Raw genomic sequence first — 17,412 nt, forward strand, 5'->3', positions numbered from 1 at the left:
AGAAACTTACCAGAAAGTTATGTCCCTGTTGGGATGAGATGATGTCGGGATCTTGAGTTGGGAAGTTGAAAATATTAGGTATCTAAGTTTAGGAGTTTTGTGTTGTCTTCTAACAATTTCTCCTCAGCTAAGCTCATTATTGTACTAAATGGCGTGTTTCATCTTGAATCTTTTTAGGGTAGTGCACAGTAGGCCATTGTTAAATCATTTGGGTATCCTGTTCATTTAAAGTCTTCAGGCTTGGAAAAAAATCTGTTTTATAGAAAATGTTTAAATATTCCAGTAGGTCAGTCTCAAATCTTCTTTCTAGTATTGAATGCATAATTATTTATGAAGAAATTTGTGGTTTTGTTCCATTTGCAGGGTGTCCAGGGAGTAACCAGACTTTGCTTTTGTTACAAAGTTGTGGTGCTGTCTTACCAGAGGTATTGTCATCTGAAAGAACCGAACTGGCCCATATGATATGGGACAGGATGAAAGAGCTCGGTAGGTCGGGTCTGTTACTCCTTGCAAGAGCAGCTCTGTGCTTTAGTTACTCTCCTTGGAATGAGAGACAATGTATCTTAATGGTATTTAAATGTTAGGTTAGAACAGGTTGTACTTAATGCCGAATGAACAGTGGATTTTATTATTCAGGTGAGAGACCTGTTTCTAATTCTGGGGCTTATAGTGACATCTAGGGGTGTTAATCTAAAATTCTAAAAATCTAAAGATTTTTTTTAAGATGCTTAAATTATACTTTTGTTTGATTTTCATTATTGAATTTACTTTTCTGTTAGATGTTACCTTTATATCTGGTGGGCTGAGTATTCCTAGTGCTACCAGCTATTTTATCAGATGGTATTTTTATTGTAAGTGAACCATTTATATATAGATAATGCATCGGTGAATGCTTTTTGATAGTAACATTCCTGAATCTGTAAAATAAATGCAGCTGTAGAGACTGTAGAATAGCATGTACGTGAGCATTGCTGTTATTGTGCTCTTGTTATGTTTTAGCTTTTAAAAACACAGTTAAATAAATGTCTGATACTTCAAAGGTGAATAAAAAGAGGCTCTCTCCTAAGTTCATACAGAGTAAATTGACATGAAATTAATTACCTGTGAAAGCTATGAAACTATGTTGAATTCAGAGAATCTACATTGACTGTGGTTGAAATATTTCCTTAGGTGCTGTATATGATACAAGCCATTACAATGCTTTGCTTAAAGTCTATCTTCAGAATGAACACAAGTTTTCTCCGACAGAATTCTTGGCCAGGATGGAGGAAGCCAATGTGCAGCCCAATCGAGTAGGTAGCCTTTTACAGGATCTTCTTTCCTAATAGTAGTCTCCATTTATTGAGTGGAAATAATTCCCTTTTTTGTTTTCTGTAGGTTACATACCAAAGGTTGATTGCTGCTTATTGCAATGAGGGTGACATTGAAGGAGCAAGGTATTTTTTGCATTTATGTTTAAAGGGGTTTCCACAAAATCTGTCTCTCGTATTCCCTACCACTGATGTTAAAACTGATTTCTGTGTAATTCACAGAAATTGAGCAAAGCAAAGAAGGGTTTTATATCAGTGTATTATAACCAAGCAGTGAAGAGCAGTTTCCTCGAGGCTGCTGAAACCAACACAAACAAAATAAAAATAAGTGATGGGCCAGTGTGTTCAAATCATGTTGCATTCGCATTGGTCAAAAAATAACTTGTTTTTGTCATTTCTAGAGCCATCATGAAAAACCGTGAGGTTATGAAGGCTTACTGCCTTTGTAAGAAAATGGCTACTGGGAAAGATGCTGGAGAATAAAGTGGGCTAAGGAGCAAATTGTAATAATTCTGGTGGTTGTTGTTGTTACACAGGACTTGCTGGGTCTCTCTCTAACAGTTTTAGCAAGGTTAAGCTATAAATGTGTGATTGAGGGGCATAAGAAATAAGTGAAAGGAAGATTAAAATAAAAAGAAAAAATCCCCAGCCCCACCTTAGTGTCTGCATGTTCTAAAGTGGCAAAAAAATATTGTTTTATATTTTGCAGTAAGATTCTTGGATTTATGAAGAGCAAAGATCTCCCCATCACTGAGGCAGTATTCAGTAGCCTTGTGAAAGGACATGCAAGATCAGGGTAATGTTTAATACCTTTTATTCCTTTTGTTTACTGTTAGCTTTACTAAAATATAAAGTGATACTGTGCAGGAAAAATTGCATGCTGCAGAATAGTGTGATGGTTTTAAATAATAATGTGTAGAAGACTGTCTCTACATTTATGAAGCAAAAAAGCTATTTAACAAAGGAAGTAAATTTTTTTCTTGTGTCTGAAAATCTTGTATTTCAAGATAAATTACTGTACTTTTGTAGTGTTTTAGAAGAAATTTGCTGCACTTCATTCTGAACTTTATCATCTGTTAAAGTTGAAAGAGTATTTTAAGTAATACAATTATTAAAAAGATTTGCACTTTCACCTTTCAGGATTTGCTTAGTTAAAATAAGTTTCTCTAAACTTGTTGCAGTCTTTGTTTCCAATTCTAATTAATTTAGTGAGGAAATGTAGAAGTCACAATAAACATTATGATTGAATCTACTGAGGGTCTTGCTTTGAATTTTTTTAGAGATATGAAGAGTGCAGAAAACATCCTTTCAGTGATGAGGATGGCTGGTGTTGAACCAGGTCCGGACACCTATTTATCTCTGCTGAATGTGTATGCTGAAAAGGGTGATGCTGATAGCATCAAAAAGGTACTGCAAATTTGAATTTAAATGCAACTTATTTGATCTTTTGTTCAGTATAACTTTGGAATGCTTTCTGTCTGGGCAGGAGGAATAAGACAGAATTTTATAATTAGTTTCTTCCTACTTCAAAGTAATTAACAATTTTTTTTTTTTTTAAATTGCAATTGAATAGCTGGTTAAGTGAAAGCAATGTCATAATTTCTGAAAAATACTAGTCTTTTGATAGTGGAATTTCACTCTGGGAAGATAGATTTGCCAGTGACTGATTTAATAATTTTGGGGTTTTTTTGAAGACAGTGCATGTGGGCTATCTATATATTTATTTATGAAAATAAAAAGTAAACCTTGGTTATTCCGCTCCTTTTGAGCGATCCTTTGGCCATTGAAACCACAGGGTCTTTCCAGTAAAAATGAAATTTTTTTTTTGAATTCGTATGAACAACTTAGGTATTTGTAAATGAGGCTTCCTTACAGCCTTTTGTGTAGCTGAATTTTTTCAATTATTCTCTTTTTTTTAAATCAAAGAACTAGTCACAAAGCAATGAGAAAAGATGAAACCAATTTTCTTAAGTTGTATCAGGAGTTTAATCAGATGTCGAGGACCAAATCAAGGAAGAGGGTATTGGAAACACAATTTTCTCCTGTGATTTAAACAAATAGTCATCAGCCAACATTCTTCCAAACAGTGACAAAATGTTTGATTAGTCGTTCCTCCCTTTACAAAGTAATTTCTTTTGGAAGTCATCTCACAATGAGGATACCTCTGGGGTTTTCATATGTTATTAGATATTAGAAAGAAACTACATGTTATATCCCTTCTATGTGTCCCTTTTTTGTTTTTTACAGTCTAAAGGTGTTTTAGTCCCTCTTAATACTTGCATATTTTTTCTCTCTACCATGTTCCATTATCTAAATCTATGGATTCTAGAAAAGAAAAAAACAAAGGTTTTTGTGGGGCTTTTTTTTTTTTTTTTGATTTAAAAAGCACTGTTTTGAGTCACTTTGGAGTTGATTCAGGTTCAATTTATTTTGGTTTTACAGACTCTAGAGCAAGTTCAGAAGACTGAAGGGTACCTTATGGACCGCATTTTGATGCAGGTGATTTTTAGCCTTGCAAAGGCTGGTTTTCCTCAGCACATCGAGGATATTAGAGGACGCATAAGATTTGAAAGGGAATTAATTCCAGGTATGTTCCTACAGCACTTTTTCCCTTTTTTTCTTGTTTTTTGTTTGTTTGTTTTTGTTGTTTTTCCTTCTTTCTCGAAAAATAGGTAATTTTGTAGTTTTGTCTTGAATACTAAGGGAAAGGAATATTTTTGTCATTAGTTTGTGGATTCATTTGTGTGTTTGTGTGTTTTAGGTTGTATTTTATAAAATCTAAATATGAAACAGCTTAATAATTAGCATGCAAAATTAATCTATCTTTTTTAAAATTTCTAAAATTCATTAAGCTTTTATAAGAAAACAGCAAGTATGGAGTCCTTTCTTCAAATTCCACTGTTAAGATTCCTGTTGTGAGAGCTCTTCATGACTGCCATAAAAAAGAAATACTAAATACTGAATATAGTTTTTTATTACTTACTTCTGAAGTCGCTTCTGGATCCCAGTATGTTTAATCTGATTGATTACTGTTAATTTTACTTCATCCATTTTCTTCTTTTTTTGTTGTGTCTAGAAATGAGTTTCTCTTTTCCTTACCCTTCTGTTGTGCTGCAGTGGTGATACTTCTGTAATTTTTAGCCTAGTCTCCTTATGGAAAAAGTGAATTTCATTGATAAATATAAATATTTCTGGACAAGATATCTCAATTTTGTGTTGTGAAACTTGTTTAAAAGTATGTTAATGGTACTTGTAAAACATTTACTTCTCTAGCTTTCACTAATTTTAGTAGCTGAAGGTGAAAAAGTTGTGTGCACTTTATTAATATTGTTGTTCTCTGGTTTTCAACTGCTAGATGTAATGAACCTGTGTTTGACTCTGGTAACTCATGGCTTTGAGGACATCAGCTTCAGCATTTTGAAGTCTTTGAGTCATTTATCGCGTGGAGATGTGGACCAAGGCAGCTTCTTCTTGCAACATTGTGTAAATAGAGATCTGGTAAGCAGAACAGTAAGACTTTGATTTCTTAATCTAGTAATAACAGTTTATTTATTTAGTTTAATGCAACTGGGAAGATTGAAAATGGGGAGTTGTTGCACAGTTCTTCAAGAGGAAAAGAAGAACTTTATTATTTTGTATTAACTTGAATAGTAAATTGAAATTAACAAAGGAATCCTGTTTGGCTTGTGTAATACCCATTTTCTAAACATTAGAAGAATCTGACATTCTAAACAATTTGAGAAATTAAATTAAATAATTTTTGTACTTGTTTGCAGCCTGTGAGCAAGCTGAAGCAGTTCTGTAACGAATTAAAAGAAGCCAAGATGCACTCGACACCGTTACCATTTGTCTTGCGTTGTGCTTTGGAGGCCAACAGATCGGGTACTCTACTTACTTAGTTATTTTACCTGTGCTCTTTGGAGTACTTGGTCACTGTTTAATTGTTACTTTGTGTTTGTTTTCAGCCTTGGCCATTGATGTGATGAAGATGATGAAGGAAGAAGGCTTGCCACTCAGACCTCACTATTGCTGGCCGCTGCTAGTTGCATACGAGAAGGAGAAGAATCTTAAAGGTGAGTTGCCTGATAAATGCTCCCGTGGCATTATGGCAGACCTAGGGAACAAATCTTACTGCTGTGAGATTCTTCGGAAATTAAACTAAGCCCTTGCCATATGTCTGTCCCCATTTCAAACAATTTTTCCTTCAGAAAGACTTTATTAAAACCTCCTTTCTTACTTGATCGTAATACAGTTCTACAAATTTCAAGTCTCGCTTGACATAGAAAGATGTTTTTAGTTATATTTTTAACTCTTCACGTTCTTTCTGCATTCCAGCGTTCTTTATGCTGCTCATTACAATTTACAGTTTACTCTTGAAGAAGCTGCAATCCAAGTGAAGAATTTAAAAGTAAGGTTATGTTATTATAGCTCTCTTGGACTGCAAACCCAGTCCTTTATTCAAGCCAGCTTCTTATTATTTGCCTGATGAACCAAACATGAGTTTTGTTAGAATCATAAAAACTGCAGGAGAACTTCCTTAGCTGAATGTGTGAGCCTGACCTGACAGCATACTGATTGAAGGACAAAAATGCTCAATCTTTGGGATTCTTAAGTAGGTTTAAGCATTTAGCATACTTTCCCCTGTTACACATGGGGATGTCTACAGGATATGAATAAGAATTGAACAAATATTAAATTTTAGAGTACAGTATCTAATTCTTTGGTTTGCGTTATTGGTAATTCAGAAAGAATGGTATTGTAAAAAGATGCTTTTAACAGAAGTACTTCCCCCTTGGGGAAACAAAAAACTGTCTTTTTCATCTTATCTCACAGTATAATGTGCTTTAGAATGAGATGCAGAGTTGTTAGTGTGACACTGGGTGACAAACAAAATGCACAAACAAAAAAAAAGTGCTTTTAGCAGACTCTTCCATATCGCAATTTTATCTTAAATATACAGTCACATTCCAGTTTGGAAGAAATGCTGAAACAAGTATTCCCTAATTGTTTCTGGCTATAAAAATGTCTCAAGTCTTTTTCAAAAAGCCTTTGTGAAAACAATATTCAGTTTTTATTAACTCCTTAGGCTCTGTTCTTGCTAGACTACTGCCCAAGTTTATCTTGTCCCAGGTTTTCAAATCCTTGAAAGTTCTACGATATTTTAAAAGTCTAGCAATGTTTTAGTTGGGTCCTTTGTGACTTACTTGAAACAGAGTGTTGCCAAAAATAAGTAAATGGAAATCAGTGTCATACTTCCCTGTGTGGATGCTGCATACTAAAAAAGCTGCTTTCTTCTACTCCATGAAAAATTTCACCTCACTAGCACAATTCTGAGACATGTTGGAAGTATTTTTAGATTTAGACTTGGCTCCCAAAATTAAAGCAGTATTTGAGTATCAAGAGAAACTTAGGTTTTGATACTTCTTTTGGTCTTTGTCAAGATGGAAGGTTGCCTTAGTTTGGACTCCCTGCTGTAGAAATGACTGTGCTTTTGGCAACTGTAGTTGCTGCTGGAAGTCATGTAAGCAAATTGGAAAGAGAGAACTGATGAGGGATCCCTCAATTCCAGTATTTTTAGCTGTTTTCCACAGAGCCCTTGTTTTTCTGTCTGCAAGAGCATTGCATACACATACTTCTGTGTGGCTCTAAGATGGTGCTGTGAATTTGTAAACTCATCTCTGTAGCCTGGTACTCAATATCCAAGTTTATATTGTCAAGTGGAAGCACTGTGCATGCCTACACAAGTCAATGATTTTGCAGTTCTTGAAATATATTAGGTAAGAAGGTAGCTGCTCTGTTGCTTCTATAATGAAGAGCCAGCGTAAATATTCTTGCTGAGTAGTGAGACAAGTTGTCTTCTTCCCTCATGTAAGCTTGCATTCAATTTTTTTCTGAATTAAAACAAATTTAAAAAAAAGAATAAATTAGTTCCACTATCTAAAAATACAGCCAATACACTTGAAGAGAGGTAAAGGGGGGAGAAAAACCTCATTCACCCTGGAATTGTTCCGTAGAAATAACAGAGCAGTCATGCTGCAGTGGTGCTAAAGGTGACAGCAGATAGTAAATGAATAGGATGGTGCTTTCTAGGAGCAAAAAGTAATGTGAACAGAAGTATAGACACAGTTTTACATCTCATACCAAAAATAAGGTAAATAATTTCTCTACAAAGTAGTAATGCCCACCCTAATGTGTGTAAGTTTGTGTCTTGTTATAGGCAAGGCTGGTAATGGAAGAGAACTTTGAGGAAAAGCTATTAAAAATATGATAGGATGTAGGCTGGACTAAATAATCAGAATAAACAGAATAAAAGCAACAAGCTATCTAGAAGTGCAGTGTACAAATGTCTCAATCAGTACGTGTAGTGTGACCCAAACAAATAACAAAAAGCAGTGTTTAATTGCATGTTTCTCTAATGTTTATTACAGCAAAATCTGACACTGGGTATCAAAGAAAATTCTGTAATTTCTATGTTACGGAATTGAGTTAGAAAGAAAAGTAGCAGTGAAGTGATGGCTAGGAGGTATGAAACTAAATAAGGCCATTTTTAAGTACACCTTAACCACTCTGAAATAGCAAACAGTTCTTTTCAGTCATTTTACACAGGCAGATAATTTCAGGTGGGGCATTGCCTTTATGTGCATCTGTTACATGAGTTGATAAATACTTATTTCCTTAGTATTTATTAGACTTTTAGGAATGAAAAATGCTTGGATAGTTTAAAAGCTCAATGTGCAGTGGATCTGTTACTGGCACCGAGAGTCATTTTGTATTAGATTATGCTAAAATCTAAAAATGAGGAGGGCCTAGTGTAAATAAGCAGAAGTATTCAACTTAGAAATGTTCAATTGAACAAATGTTCAATTCCTGAATATTTTGTAGCTCCCCTTTGCCTTTGAATGATCATGTTATTTTTAAAAACACTTTGAAGAAATGTATATTTTGGTTTTGGGTTCTGTTGTTGTTGAGCTATTGTGTAAACTATTGTTACATACAGAACCCACGGTTAGTGAATGGGTATGTCAGTTTTTACTTTGGAAAATACGTTTGGATCCAGAGGGGAATAAGGGTGGTGATTTCACAAAGTTACTGCTTGAAGTCCTGTTTTGTAGACAGACTTTTCTGGAAAAGAACATTCTGAGTGGATCTGAAATTACCAGCAATTAACTTGAAATCAAGTTAAATACTATGCTTTCCTGAATGTGACTTACTTTTTGTGATGCCTCGAGAGGCTACCTGGAACAGGGGCTAGACAGTGATAGAGGAATAAAGCAGGTGTTTATTAAAAGGCCGTCAAAGGATACACCTTGGGCAGTACAAGAGCCTGGCTGAGGCTACACACAAGATGGAAGGGTTACACGTTTTCACACTTTTATAAGTTCTGGTTCATTTACATGTTGGGGTCAATTGTCCAGTTATAGCTTCAGGTTATGAAGTCCCATCCTCCCAGTTTCCTCTCCTTGACTTGCTGTTGTTTATACTTCTTGGGCCTGAAGCTGCAATGGTGTCCTTGGTTCTTGGGCTGGAAAAGGATTGTTTTGTCTAACTAAACTGTGAGGAGAACTTGCTAACAGTTTATATGAAGTTGAGAGTTGTATACTAATGCAGTACAGAATGTGGAAAATGTGAAAGCTAAAACTTAAGGCATCATTTGAACTGAAGTTTTGGTTTTTTTGTTTCCTCAGAAAACTGCTTAAAGCCGAATTTAACTTCCCTTGCACATGTAGAACTGTACTTAACTGCCTTAGAAATTCATTCTGTTCTCGTGGGACTGCTGTAGGGAGTAGGCATGACTTCACTGTGAGAACCTCAAGAAATGAATGGTAGACTGTAATGCAAGCCTCACTTTTCAGTTTTTTGAAAAGCTGCCCTACCATATAAAAGTTATGACCACCTCATAGTTCATCTCTCCTATGTTTGTTCTTCAGTATACTGATTTGAGGTTGGAATCTGTTCTGTTGTGTTGTAGTGGTGTTTCCAGTATTGACAAAAAGAAGTTGTTTGACTTCTGTTTTGTTTCCGATTTCTGCCCTCTTTTTACTCAGTTATTTGATTTTGTATACTCAGCTCCTGTGTACTTACATATGTCAGCCTAAGATCTCAAAAAGCCTGTTCTTGATCAAGCAGGGAGATGACCAAGACTTGACTGGGGGTTTTAGTCATGCCCAGTCTTCTGGATCAATGGTCTCCAGAGTGGGGTGTGCAAGGCAATCCTTTGGGTTGTGAGTGGGCTGTTAGCAAATAAATAATTTATCCTTTTTGGCTTTCTATTTTTGTGTATGTTTGATAATGCCCACAATATATCAGTACAGTTCTGTATGTGTGAATAATTTCTAAATCAATATACATGTATATTTGGGGGAGTCTTCTCAAAAAAGTTTGTGAGACCAGTGTTCTGCATGAACATGAGTGCCCTTTTGTGCCTTTCTTTTTCAGTCTGTTTTTGGTTGGGAGAGAGAAGAGGTCAGTGCATTTTCCAGTATGAAAAGCAAAGAATTTATAAAAGTCCACGTACATAATGCTCAAATCTTTTTAACTGAAACGGAAATGTTTCATTGCTTAGTATTGTGGAAGATGTTTATTTGACTATAAAGTAGTGCTGCTTTTGGTGAGGTAGAAAATGTATTCAAAGCTGTAGAACTCTGTGTTGGTTTCATTAATCTTCTGTCCCCCCAAAAATTGTACATCAGCCACCTTAAAAAAAAAAAATGCTGCAACACATATTTGCATTTGAAGCTTGTGATTACTTTGGCAGTGCAATATGGTTGTGATACCTACATCTTGCTGTTGTGCTGGTGTTCTGTTTCTCACACCTGCCCTTTCCTGCTCGGGAACTGTGCCCTGGTCTGTCTGCTAGGGGGTGGGCTTGCTTAACAAGCTTGTTTCCTGCACTCTTCTGCATACGGGCTTGGGCTCAAACCTCCTGAGTGCACCACACCTTATTCACTGTGGGATCTAGTTCTTGGTCTTCAAACTTTTTACTGTTACGGTTATTTTTGAAAAGGTTTCAGCATAAGAGGACTTAATATATTTTCTGGGATGTTGAAAACATGGAATAGAAACTAGCTGTCAACATTTGAAAGGTATGAAGAAGGACTTAGTGAAATTAATTCTTTATTCATATTTTTGCAGATTCTGGTCCAAAAATCAGAGTTTTGTTTAAGGCAAACTCGAACAGATGATGCGACTTTAATCTAGTGTGACTTGCCTGCATGTATTTTCAAGTGCTCAAAGGGAATTCACATTTGATTATTTGCACCATAGTGCACTGCATAAAATATTCATGGAAGTGTCACTTTTCCATAGGTGGCACTCCAGGGCAAAGGCAGGGACTTTGGACATTTTCAAAGTAATAAGTATGAAATGCAAGTTGAAAAAAACATATGCTGTTTGGTACTGGTGTCCTGCAGCAACTGACAAATCACTTTTACACCAGCAAAAAATTATTATACCTGTATTGGTTTTGACAGGGGTTCAGAGTTTGGTAGCTAAGGTTACTGTAAGAAGTTTCTGCAAATCAGAAGAGTGTGAGCAATTAAAAAAAATGACATATATTCTAAAACTACACTCTAGTTGCTGGACTGTTAGTATTTGGTATCTGTTGTCTTCAGATGTGACTCTCCAGAAGTGATACACAGTGTAGTTGTGTGACATGATGTGAACCCTGTAAAAGTTACAATGTAGCTTCACTGGGCTTGGGAGACTCCAGGCTTTTTCTGAACTTCCAGTTTGAAGCTGATGTGTTGTAGGGTAATCAACCAATTTGATTACAAACATGTTACTACTTTTAAACAGGTCCAGAGAAAAGTCCTGAACACTAATGCTAATCAGAGTTGGATACTGGGAACAAAGCTAAGAATGTATGATGTGTTGAGGAATGTGTTTGCATCTTGAGTTTATGTGCTTTACATTAAATTTCAGATTTCTTTTTTATGCAAAATAATATGGACATTTTGATACATAGCTCTGTAGGATGTTCTGTAAACATGACTAACTCATATATTAGCTGTGTTAGAAAATAATTTTGGATAATAGCAATTTCCAAACTGAACTTTCATGGCTTTTATAGTACAGCACAGAATATGAGGTTTTGTATATCTATTTTAAGTTTCACAGTTAAGAATTCTATTAATACCTAGAATAGAAATGCAGGATTTTTCTTGGCAATTTCAAGGAGGGAAATTGAGGAGACAATTCTTTTTTTTGTAAAGCAACATTTATTTTTACATGTTGATTCTGAATTTTTTTTGTTTTTCTGAACGCTTAGCCTAATTAATTTTGCCTTGATAGGTATCTTTGAGGTTCTCAAATTGATGCACAAACTGGGAGTGGAACTTGATGCAGAAACATATACAGACTATGTTTTTAAAAACTTTGCTGATACTGAAACTGCCCATGCCCAGCTGAAGGTGAGTTTACATGTAAAATTTGTAAAAATGACCATTACACGGCTTCTTATATTATGTTCTTGGTGAGGGCTTTAGATCCCAGTAGTGCTCCAAACATGAACCTGGTATGATAAAGCCTGTTCAGAATATTTAGAATATTTTTCGAACAGTTGTTGCAGTGATGGTTTGTTTATCATGTCTTCTTCCTACTGCTTTTCTTTTTCTTCTTTAGAGCTAACCAAAGTATTTTGCTCCAGACCTAGTAGCTTTTTGTTTCCTGAACTGGAAAAGTAAATGAATGAATAGTGCCCTTTTTTTTTTTTTTTAAATTTTTTTTTACTGGGGACTGGAAGTACTACGACTGTTTCTGGTGAATAGGTTTTTTTACTTGCTAAAAAATTGAGAATTGGAGACCAAATTTAAATGTCCCAGTCTTTCTGCCTTTCACAACTTTGTCTCTTGCAGTTGATTTCAAAATGAAACAATTTTGGTCAGTAGCAACTCATTTGGCTGCCATATAGACTTCTGTAGAGCACCTTCCATGTTCTCAACAGCTGCCTTTGGGAAGGAAGTGTTCAAAGACAGGAGTTATCAGGCAGTCTTCTCTGTGTGGAGTTCCATGGTTGATTGCTTTTTCTCCAGGAAAATGGCTGCCTGTTTGAAAGCGTTGGCCTCTATGTAGCAGAGCTAAGAACTGAAGCGCTACGGGGGAGACTGGACAAAGTTCTTTCTATAAGTGAGTAGTTTTCATGTTGCTTTTTACTATGTACTTGTTGTTAGTGTGGATTGGTTGTAGGCTAAGAGATGTACTTGTGTTTATATATGAGGTTTCAACGTATGTGGGAAACTCGAGCAATGTGCTCATGTGAGGTCTTCTATGATGACTTGTCAGATTGAAACTACCAATTCTGAACCATAAATTGTAGTTTAATTCTTTAGTATTGAACTTGGCCATAAGATTTACATGTAGTCATGGTTATTTCCAAATAACAGCTTTACTGTCATTGTGACAGGAATGTGACACTCGTGTACTTTGAGAGCTTAAGCAAAGAGTTTGTTTTTCACAAGGCCTGTGAGGTGATTAGTGCTGGGATTGCTTTTGTTTGCAGCACCAATGACTCCAGAAAGCAAGGAATGATACAGCTCTGATGTACTCGAGTTACTTAGGAAAGAGCCAACTTTAAAGATCCGATGGTCACTGACATTAACCTAAGGGTGTTCTGCTGATCTCTTGGTCATAGAAGTTGTGTATAAATGTGATTGGTTAATTGGGCATTGAATTGTAGCATGTTTAAGAGTTTTCTCCAAAGACTGTTCTGATGCTCAGTGCTTACAAATGTTAATTTGTGTCGTCGACTGACTGTATGGGATAGGATAATTTGCTTGCTTAAGTAGGAACATGTGATTCTCTTCAAAATTTAAATAATTAGTTTTTATATTCCTAGTATATTGAGATATTAATAAAATATCTAAACTTGGGCTAAATCTGATAGAGAAAAATGTCTTTGTAAACAACAGTTTTATTTATCCAAGGCTCAGGGAAAAGCTTAAGTAGTTGCTTGCTGCAGTTGTCATTAACTGTTTTATTTAACAAATACAGAACTAAGTAGTCTTTATATCATGACTCTGGGAAGCCATTGTGTTGCAGATAAGAAAATTGAGTAGTTACTAATCAGTGATTTGATTTTGGTATTGGAGAGTTATCAATTAGTGAATCTTCCAGATTCACCTTACATTTTGTCAGTATTTTGTTCGGTTTTATTACCAAAAAAAAAAAAAAAAAAAAGAAAAGAAAAGAAAAAACTCAACCATTGACGCTAAATAAATGAAGTACCTAAAATAAAAAATTGGATTCTTTTTTCAAAGAAGGACTCTTTATTAACAACAATGAAATCTCTTCTGGAATGTGAAATAGTTTGGTGGTTTTTTTCCTCCATGAAAACGTGGACCCCTCCATTCATTCTGGTTAACTGAAACAGACTGGTTTTAATGTGTTGTAATACACAAATACATGTATGCCTGGTATACGGTAAATGTGTATATCAAAAGTATGACACAGGCACATAGCATAAGTTGAATTCTGTCTTACTGTCACAAAATTAGTATCACATAGTATATTGTTTAGCCATTGTCTGTGAGTTTAAATCTTGTAGTGGTATTTCTGTTTACAAAGACCAGGGTTAATAATTCATGGAGACATATCAAATTTCTTTGAACTTGAGCTTTAAAGGAAGCTACTTCGTAAATAGTTTACCAAGCTGAAACGAATGCTAGTAAATCTAATTAGCACCTATGTGATGATAAGGCACAGATATTAAACAGCTGATTTTTTTTTTCCTTTTTGACTTGTCTCCTTTTGCAGTATTACAAAGAGGGAAAAATAGATGCAGTATGGAAAATAGTTTGAGATTCTCTCATCAGTGTAGTCAGGAGGCAAAGGTTGGTTATTAATGCTGGCTGCTATCTAGGTGTATTGATTCAGCTTCTTATGCCTTAAAATATATAGATTTCTGCTCCTGACAAGATGAAAACTCTGAAGCATCAGCTGAGGAATCTGGGCACATAAGGCAGTGTACATGAGAGCCGCTTTTTCCCTTTATCATGCCGTTCCATTCCACTTCATTGTCAGCCCCTTGATTTTCTCAGACTTGTTTGTTGCTAAGGAAACCAGGTTGCCGATTGCCAGCAGCAGCTGAGCATACTAACATGCTTTTCTGCTCGTCTTTTTATGAGCAAAAAGTTTAATATACTGCTGGAGGAGAATTTCTATTGAGGGTGTCTTGAAACCAACTTTACTTGAGATTTTTCAAACAAAAAGAAAGGTTCCAGCATTTAAAACTGGAGTTAAACTGATGGAGTGCTCTTAGCATGTTCTTGCCTTTGACTTCCCAGGTTCCTTTAGAGCTGGTGTTTTTATTTTGGTTATCTTCTACTGTATTGCAGCCCTTGCTGAAAGGGCCATGTGCAGTCAGGTTTTTACAGTAGTTAATTCCATTGTGAAGCTGAAGTGAGATGATGATAACTTCATACAGGACATAAATGCACCCACTACTGTATTCTTTTCTTTGCTGGTCTGTGGTGCTGGAATGAGAGACAGCAATTCTACAGGAAGAAGGTAGAATGCCACGGAATATTTAGACAAGCAATGATGTAAAGATGAGGACATGAAGCATAACTGTATATGACCTCTCAGGGACATCTGATTTTAAGTGATTTTGTAGTTTCCTTTGTGTTCAAATATTATTGTATATAAAAAAGTGTTGAACTGTATATTTGTCCCTTTTTTCCCCCTTAGATTTAATTTAGGTGGAACTACTTTTTCTTTCTTGTCAGGGAATTTATACTAGCAGAAGCAAACACTTAAAGTGGTGTGCCGTTGATTTTTGCTTGGATTTTTAAAATTTTGGTTTTATTATTATTTAAAAAAATAAACGGCAAAAATTTAAAACCTGTTTTAAGGCATGTGTTCAGTCTGAAGCAATTAGCAAACCATTTGCCTTCAGTGGATTTTTCTTTTTGTTCTAAGACTAATATTAGTATCTCAGGTTTTCTTGATTAGTATTGTTTGAGGTTTGTTTTGCTTTTTGGAATTGGTCTTGTACTCTCTTACAGGTGTGAAGGTGCTTTATGCAATTAAAAATACATATAAAACGCTAGTTTATTAACTATTGACATTAAAGGCAATGTAGAGGGAAAACTTCTCACTCTCTGAATATTTGATTGCTTTTGAAATGGATGAGATTTAGAGCTGATAAAACCAGGACTGTTTCAAACACTTGGATATTTTAAATCTTGGTTTATAAATATTTGTCAGCTTTTAGTAAGCTATCAAAATAGCTTTTCTAGTGATGGTCTATTTATATGATCTGCTGAGATGTTGCAGTTCACGGATTTTTTGACAATGACTTGAGAAACTTTGCTTTCATTTACAGTGTCTTCACCAAGTACACCTGCTGTTGATTATCGTCTGTTTAGAAACAGCCTCATCTTGGGTTTTAAAAGGTAAGGTTCTTCTATGAATACTTTTTTTTCCCTGTGTAACAAAGTTTCCTCTCTTTTTTGTCTTGTTGTGGACAAGTCTGTCCAGTCTTTTGCCCCCTGCTCCATGTTTTAAAAGTAGCCTTCCACGTCTAGTAGGAGGTTCTGTTCCTCGCTGCTTTCTTCATCTTCCTTGCCTCTGCTATGTATGAGCATACACTTGAAACATTATCTATAGTAGATGAAAAAGAATGTCATTATTCTTTGTTCTGTGCTATTTGCCAGTATATAAACCTAGGGTAGTAAACATTTGGGGGTTTATCATTATTCACTTTTTTTATAAACAGCTGTGCTACTGTAAAATTTCCCTAAAGAGGATGACTATTAACCAGTAAAGTAATAGGGTGCTTGATGAAGATGAAATACTATTAGAAGCCTAGAATATTTTGCTGCATCTGCTAACTTCCTGTGCCCTCTGGGTTAATATGGCTCCTGAACTCTCATGTATAACACCCAGCTCTGAGCTACATTGCCAGGACTTTGTGTTCACAGTCATATAGTTCTGTCCTGCAAGGAAGGTTCCTTGTGAATTTGCAAGGTTGTCCTAAGCTTACATAGGTATATGTGAATTAGCAAACGCTTCTATCACACACTGCTTGCCCCGGTCAAATGTTTAGGACTGGGAATGATAAGGGTTTTTTCAGCATGCCTACACCACAGGGAACAAGAGAAGTCACCTAATATTACTGATGACCAGGGTATGAAGGCTGATTTTGTTATTTCCTGGAATTTTGTAATGAATGTGAATTAGAACTGTGTTTGAGTTGGATATTAGTAAAACATAACAGGTGAATATGACCAAAATAATTTCCTAGTAAATTGCATGTCTAGCTGGTCCTGTTATATCATGGGAAAATGAGGAGGAAAAGCAAACCTGTGTTGAAATTTGGTTTGTTAGCTAGGCCCTAGCTGACCTTGGCCTCTGAGTGAAATAATGTTTTAGATCCAGTAGGAGTATATTGCTATTTCTTTAAGTAGTCAGCCCCAGAATCATCTGTTTCAAATGTATTTATTAAAGAAACAGATTTTCTAAATACATTTTCTCTCTATAAGTATAGATAAATATCCAATTGAAGTAGGACTTCCACTAGAAAGCAAACCATGCCAATGTTTACCACACACAACCTACACTAGCCTGAAATATCCCTGCCACTGGGGAACTGTGCAGGTGTGCAGAATGTGATTTAAAGTATCTTTAAATGTGATCATCATGCTAGCAAACTAGTTGCTAAAAATTGTAGTCTGCTCAAGTGTAACAGTTACTCTCCTCATAGTGGGAGCAGTTCCTGCTGTTCTGATTACAACAGTGGCTGAACATCTGGGCTAAAAACTCACAATTCTGATGGAAATTAAGGTTAGGGGTCTTTTGATGTGATTTGGGGGGGGGGATGGGGTGGGGGTTTTTTGCTTTTTACTTCAGGTTTCCTTGCCACTTTTAAGTGTGGCATAACTTTGTTTATCTGTTTCATAGTCTTTTTTTTGCCTTTTTTGCTACCTGCTGTCAGCCACTGTGTTCAAGGTCACCTGTGCTCAGATTTTACCCTTACATTATTTCTGAAAGCATACCCACTCATGTTGCCTTTTCTGTTTTAAACTTAATGGCTAGAACAGCCTGAGCATGAAACTTGAGGGTATGATAGGAGAGAAGAAAGAATATTTGTAGGTTTTGTAAAGAC

At 35.7% G+C, this 17,412-nt stretch overlaps 1 protein-coding gene across 2 annotated transcripts in view; it reads left to right on the plus strand.

Moving 5' to 3' along the window:
• LRPPRC (leucine rich pentatricopeptide repeat containing) overlaps positions 1-17,412 on the plus strand; it is an 87,802-nt gene that overhangs the window by 12,581 nt on the left and 57,809 nt on the right. For both annotated transcript variants that reach the window (XM_066178501.1, XM_066178502.1), the window contains exons 3-14: positions 364-486; positions 1,171-1,292; positions 1,378-1,436; positions 2,020-2,106; positions 2,591-2,717; positions 3,753-3,897; positions 4,666-4,808; positions 5,087-5,192; positions 5,276-5,383; positions 11,601-11,719; positions 12,341-12,434; positions 15,631-15,700. In XM_066178501.1, coding sequence (XP_066034598.1) covers positions 364-486; positions 1,171-1,292; positions 1,378-1,436; positions 2,020-2,106; positions 2,591-2,717; positions 3,753-3,897; positions 4,666-4,808; positions 5,087-5,192; positions 5,276-5,383; positions 11,601-11,719; positions 12,341-12,434; positions 15,631-15,700 — 1,303 coding nt within the window. The remainder of the gene's footprint in view (positions 1-363; positions 487-1,170; positions 1,293-1,377; positions 1,437-2,019; positions 2,107-2,590; positions 2,718-3,752; positions 3,898-4,665; positions 4,809-5,086; positions 5,193-5,275; positions 5,384-11,600; positions 11,720-12,340; positions 12,435-15,630; positions 15,701-17,412) is intronic.

Source organism: Chamaea fasciata, unplaced genomic scaffold (assembly GCF_029207755.1).
Source record: "Chamaea fasciata isolate MVZ Bird 193981 ecotype frontalis unplaced genomic scaffold, bChaFas1.0.hap1 SCAF_3, whole genome shotgun sequence".
Taxonomy (NCBI): domain Eukaryota; kingdom Metazoa; phylum Chordata; class Aves; order Passeriformes; family Sylviidae; genus Chamaea; species Chamaea fasciata.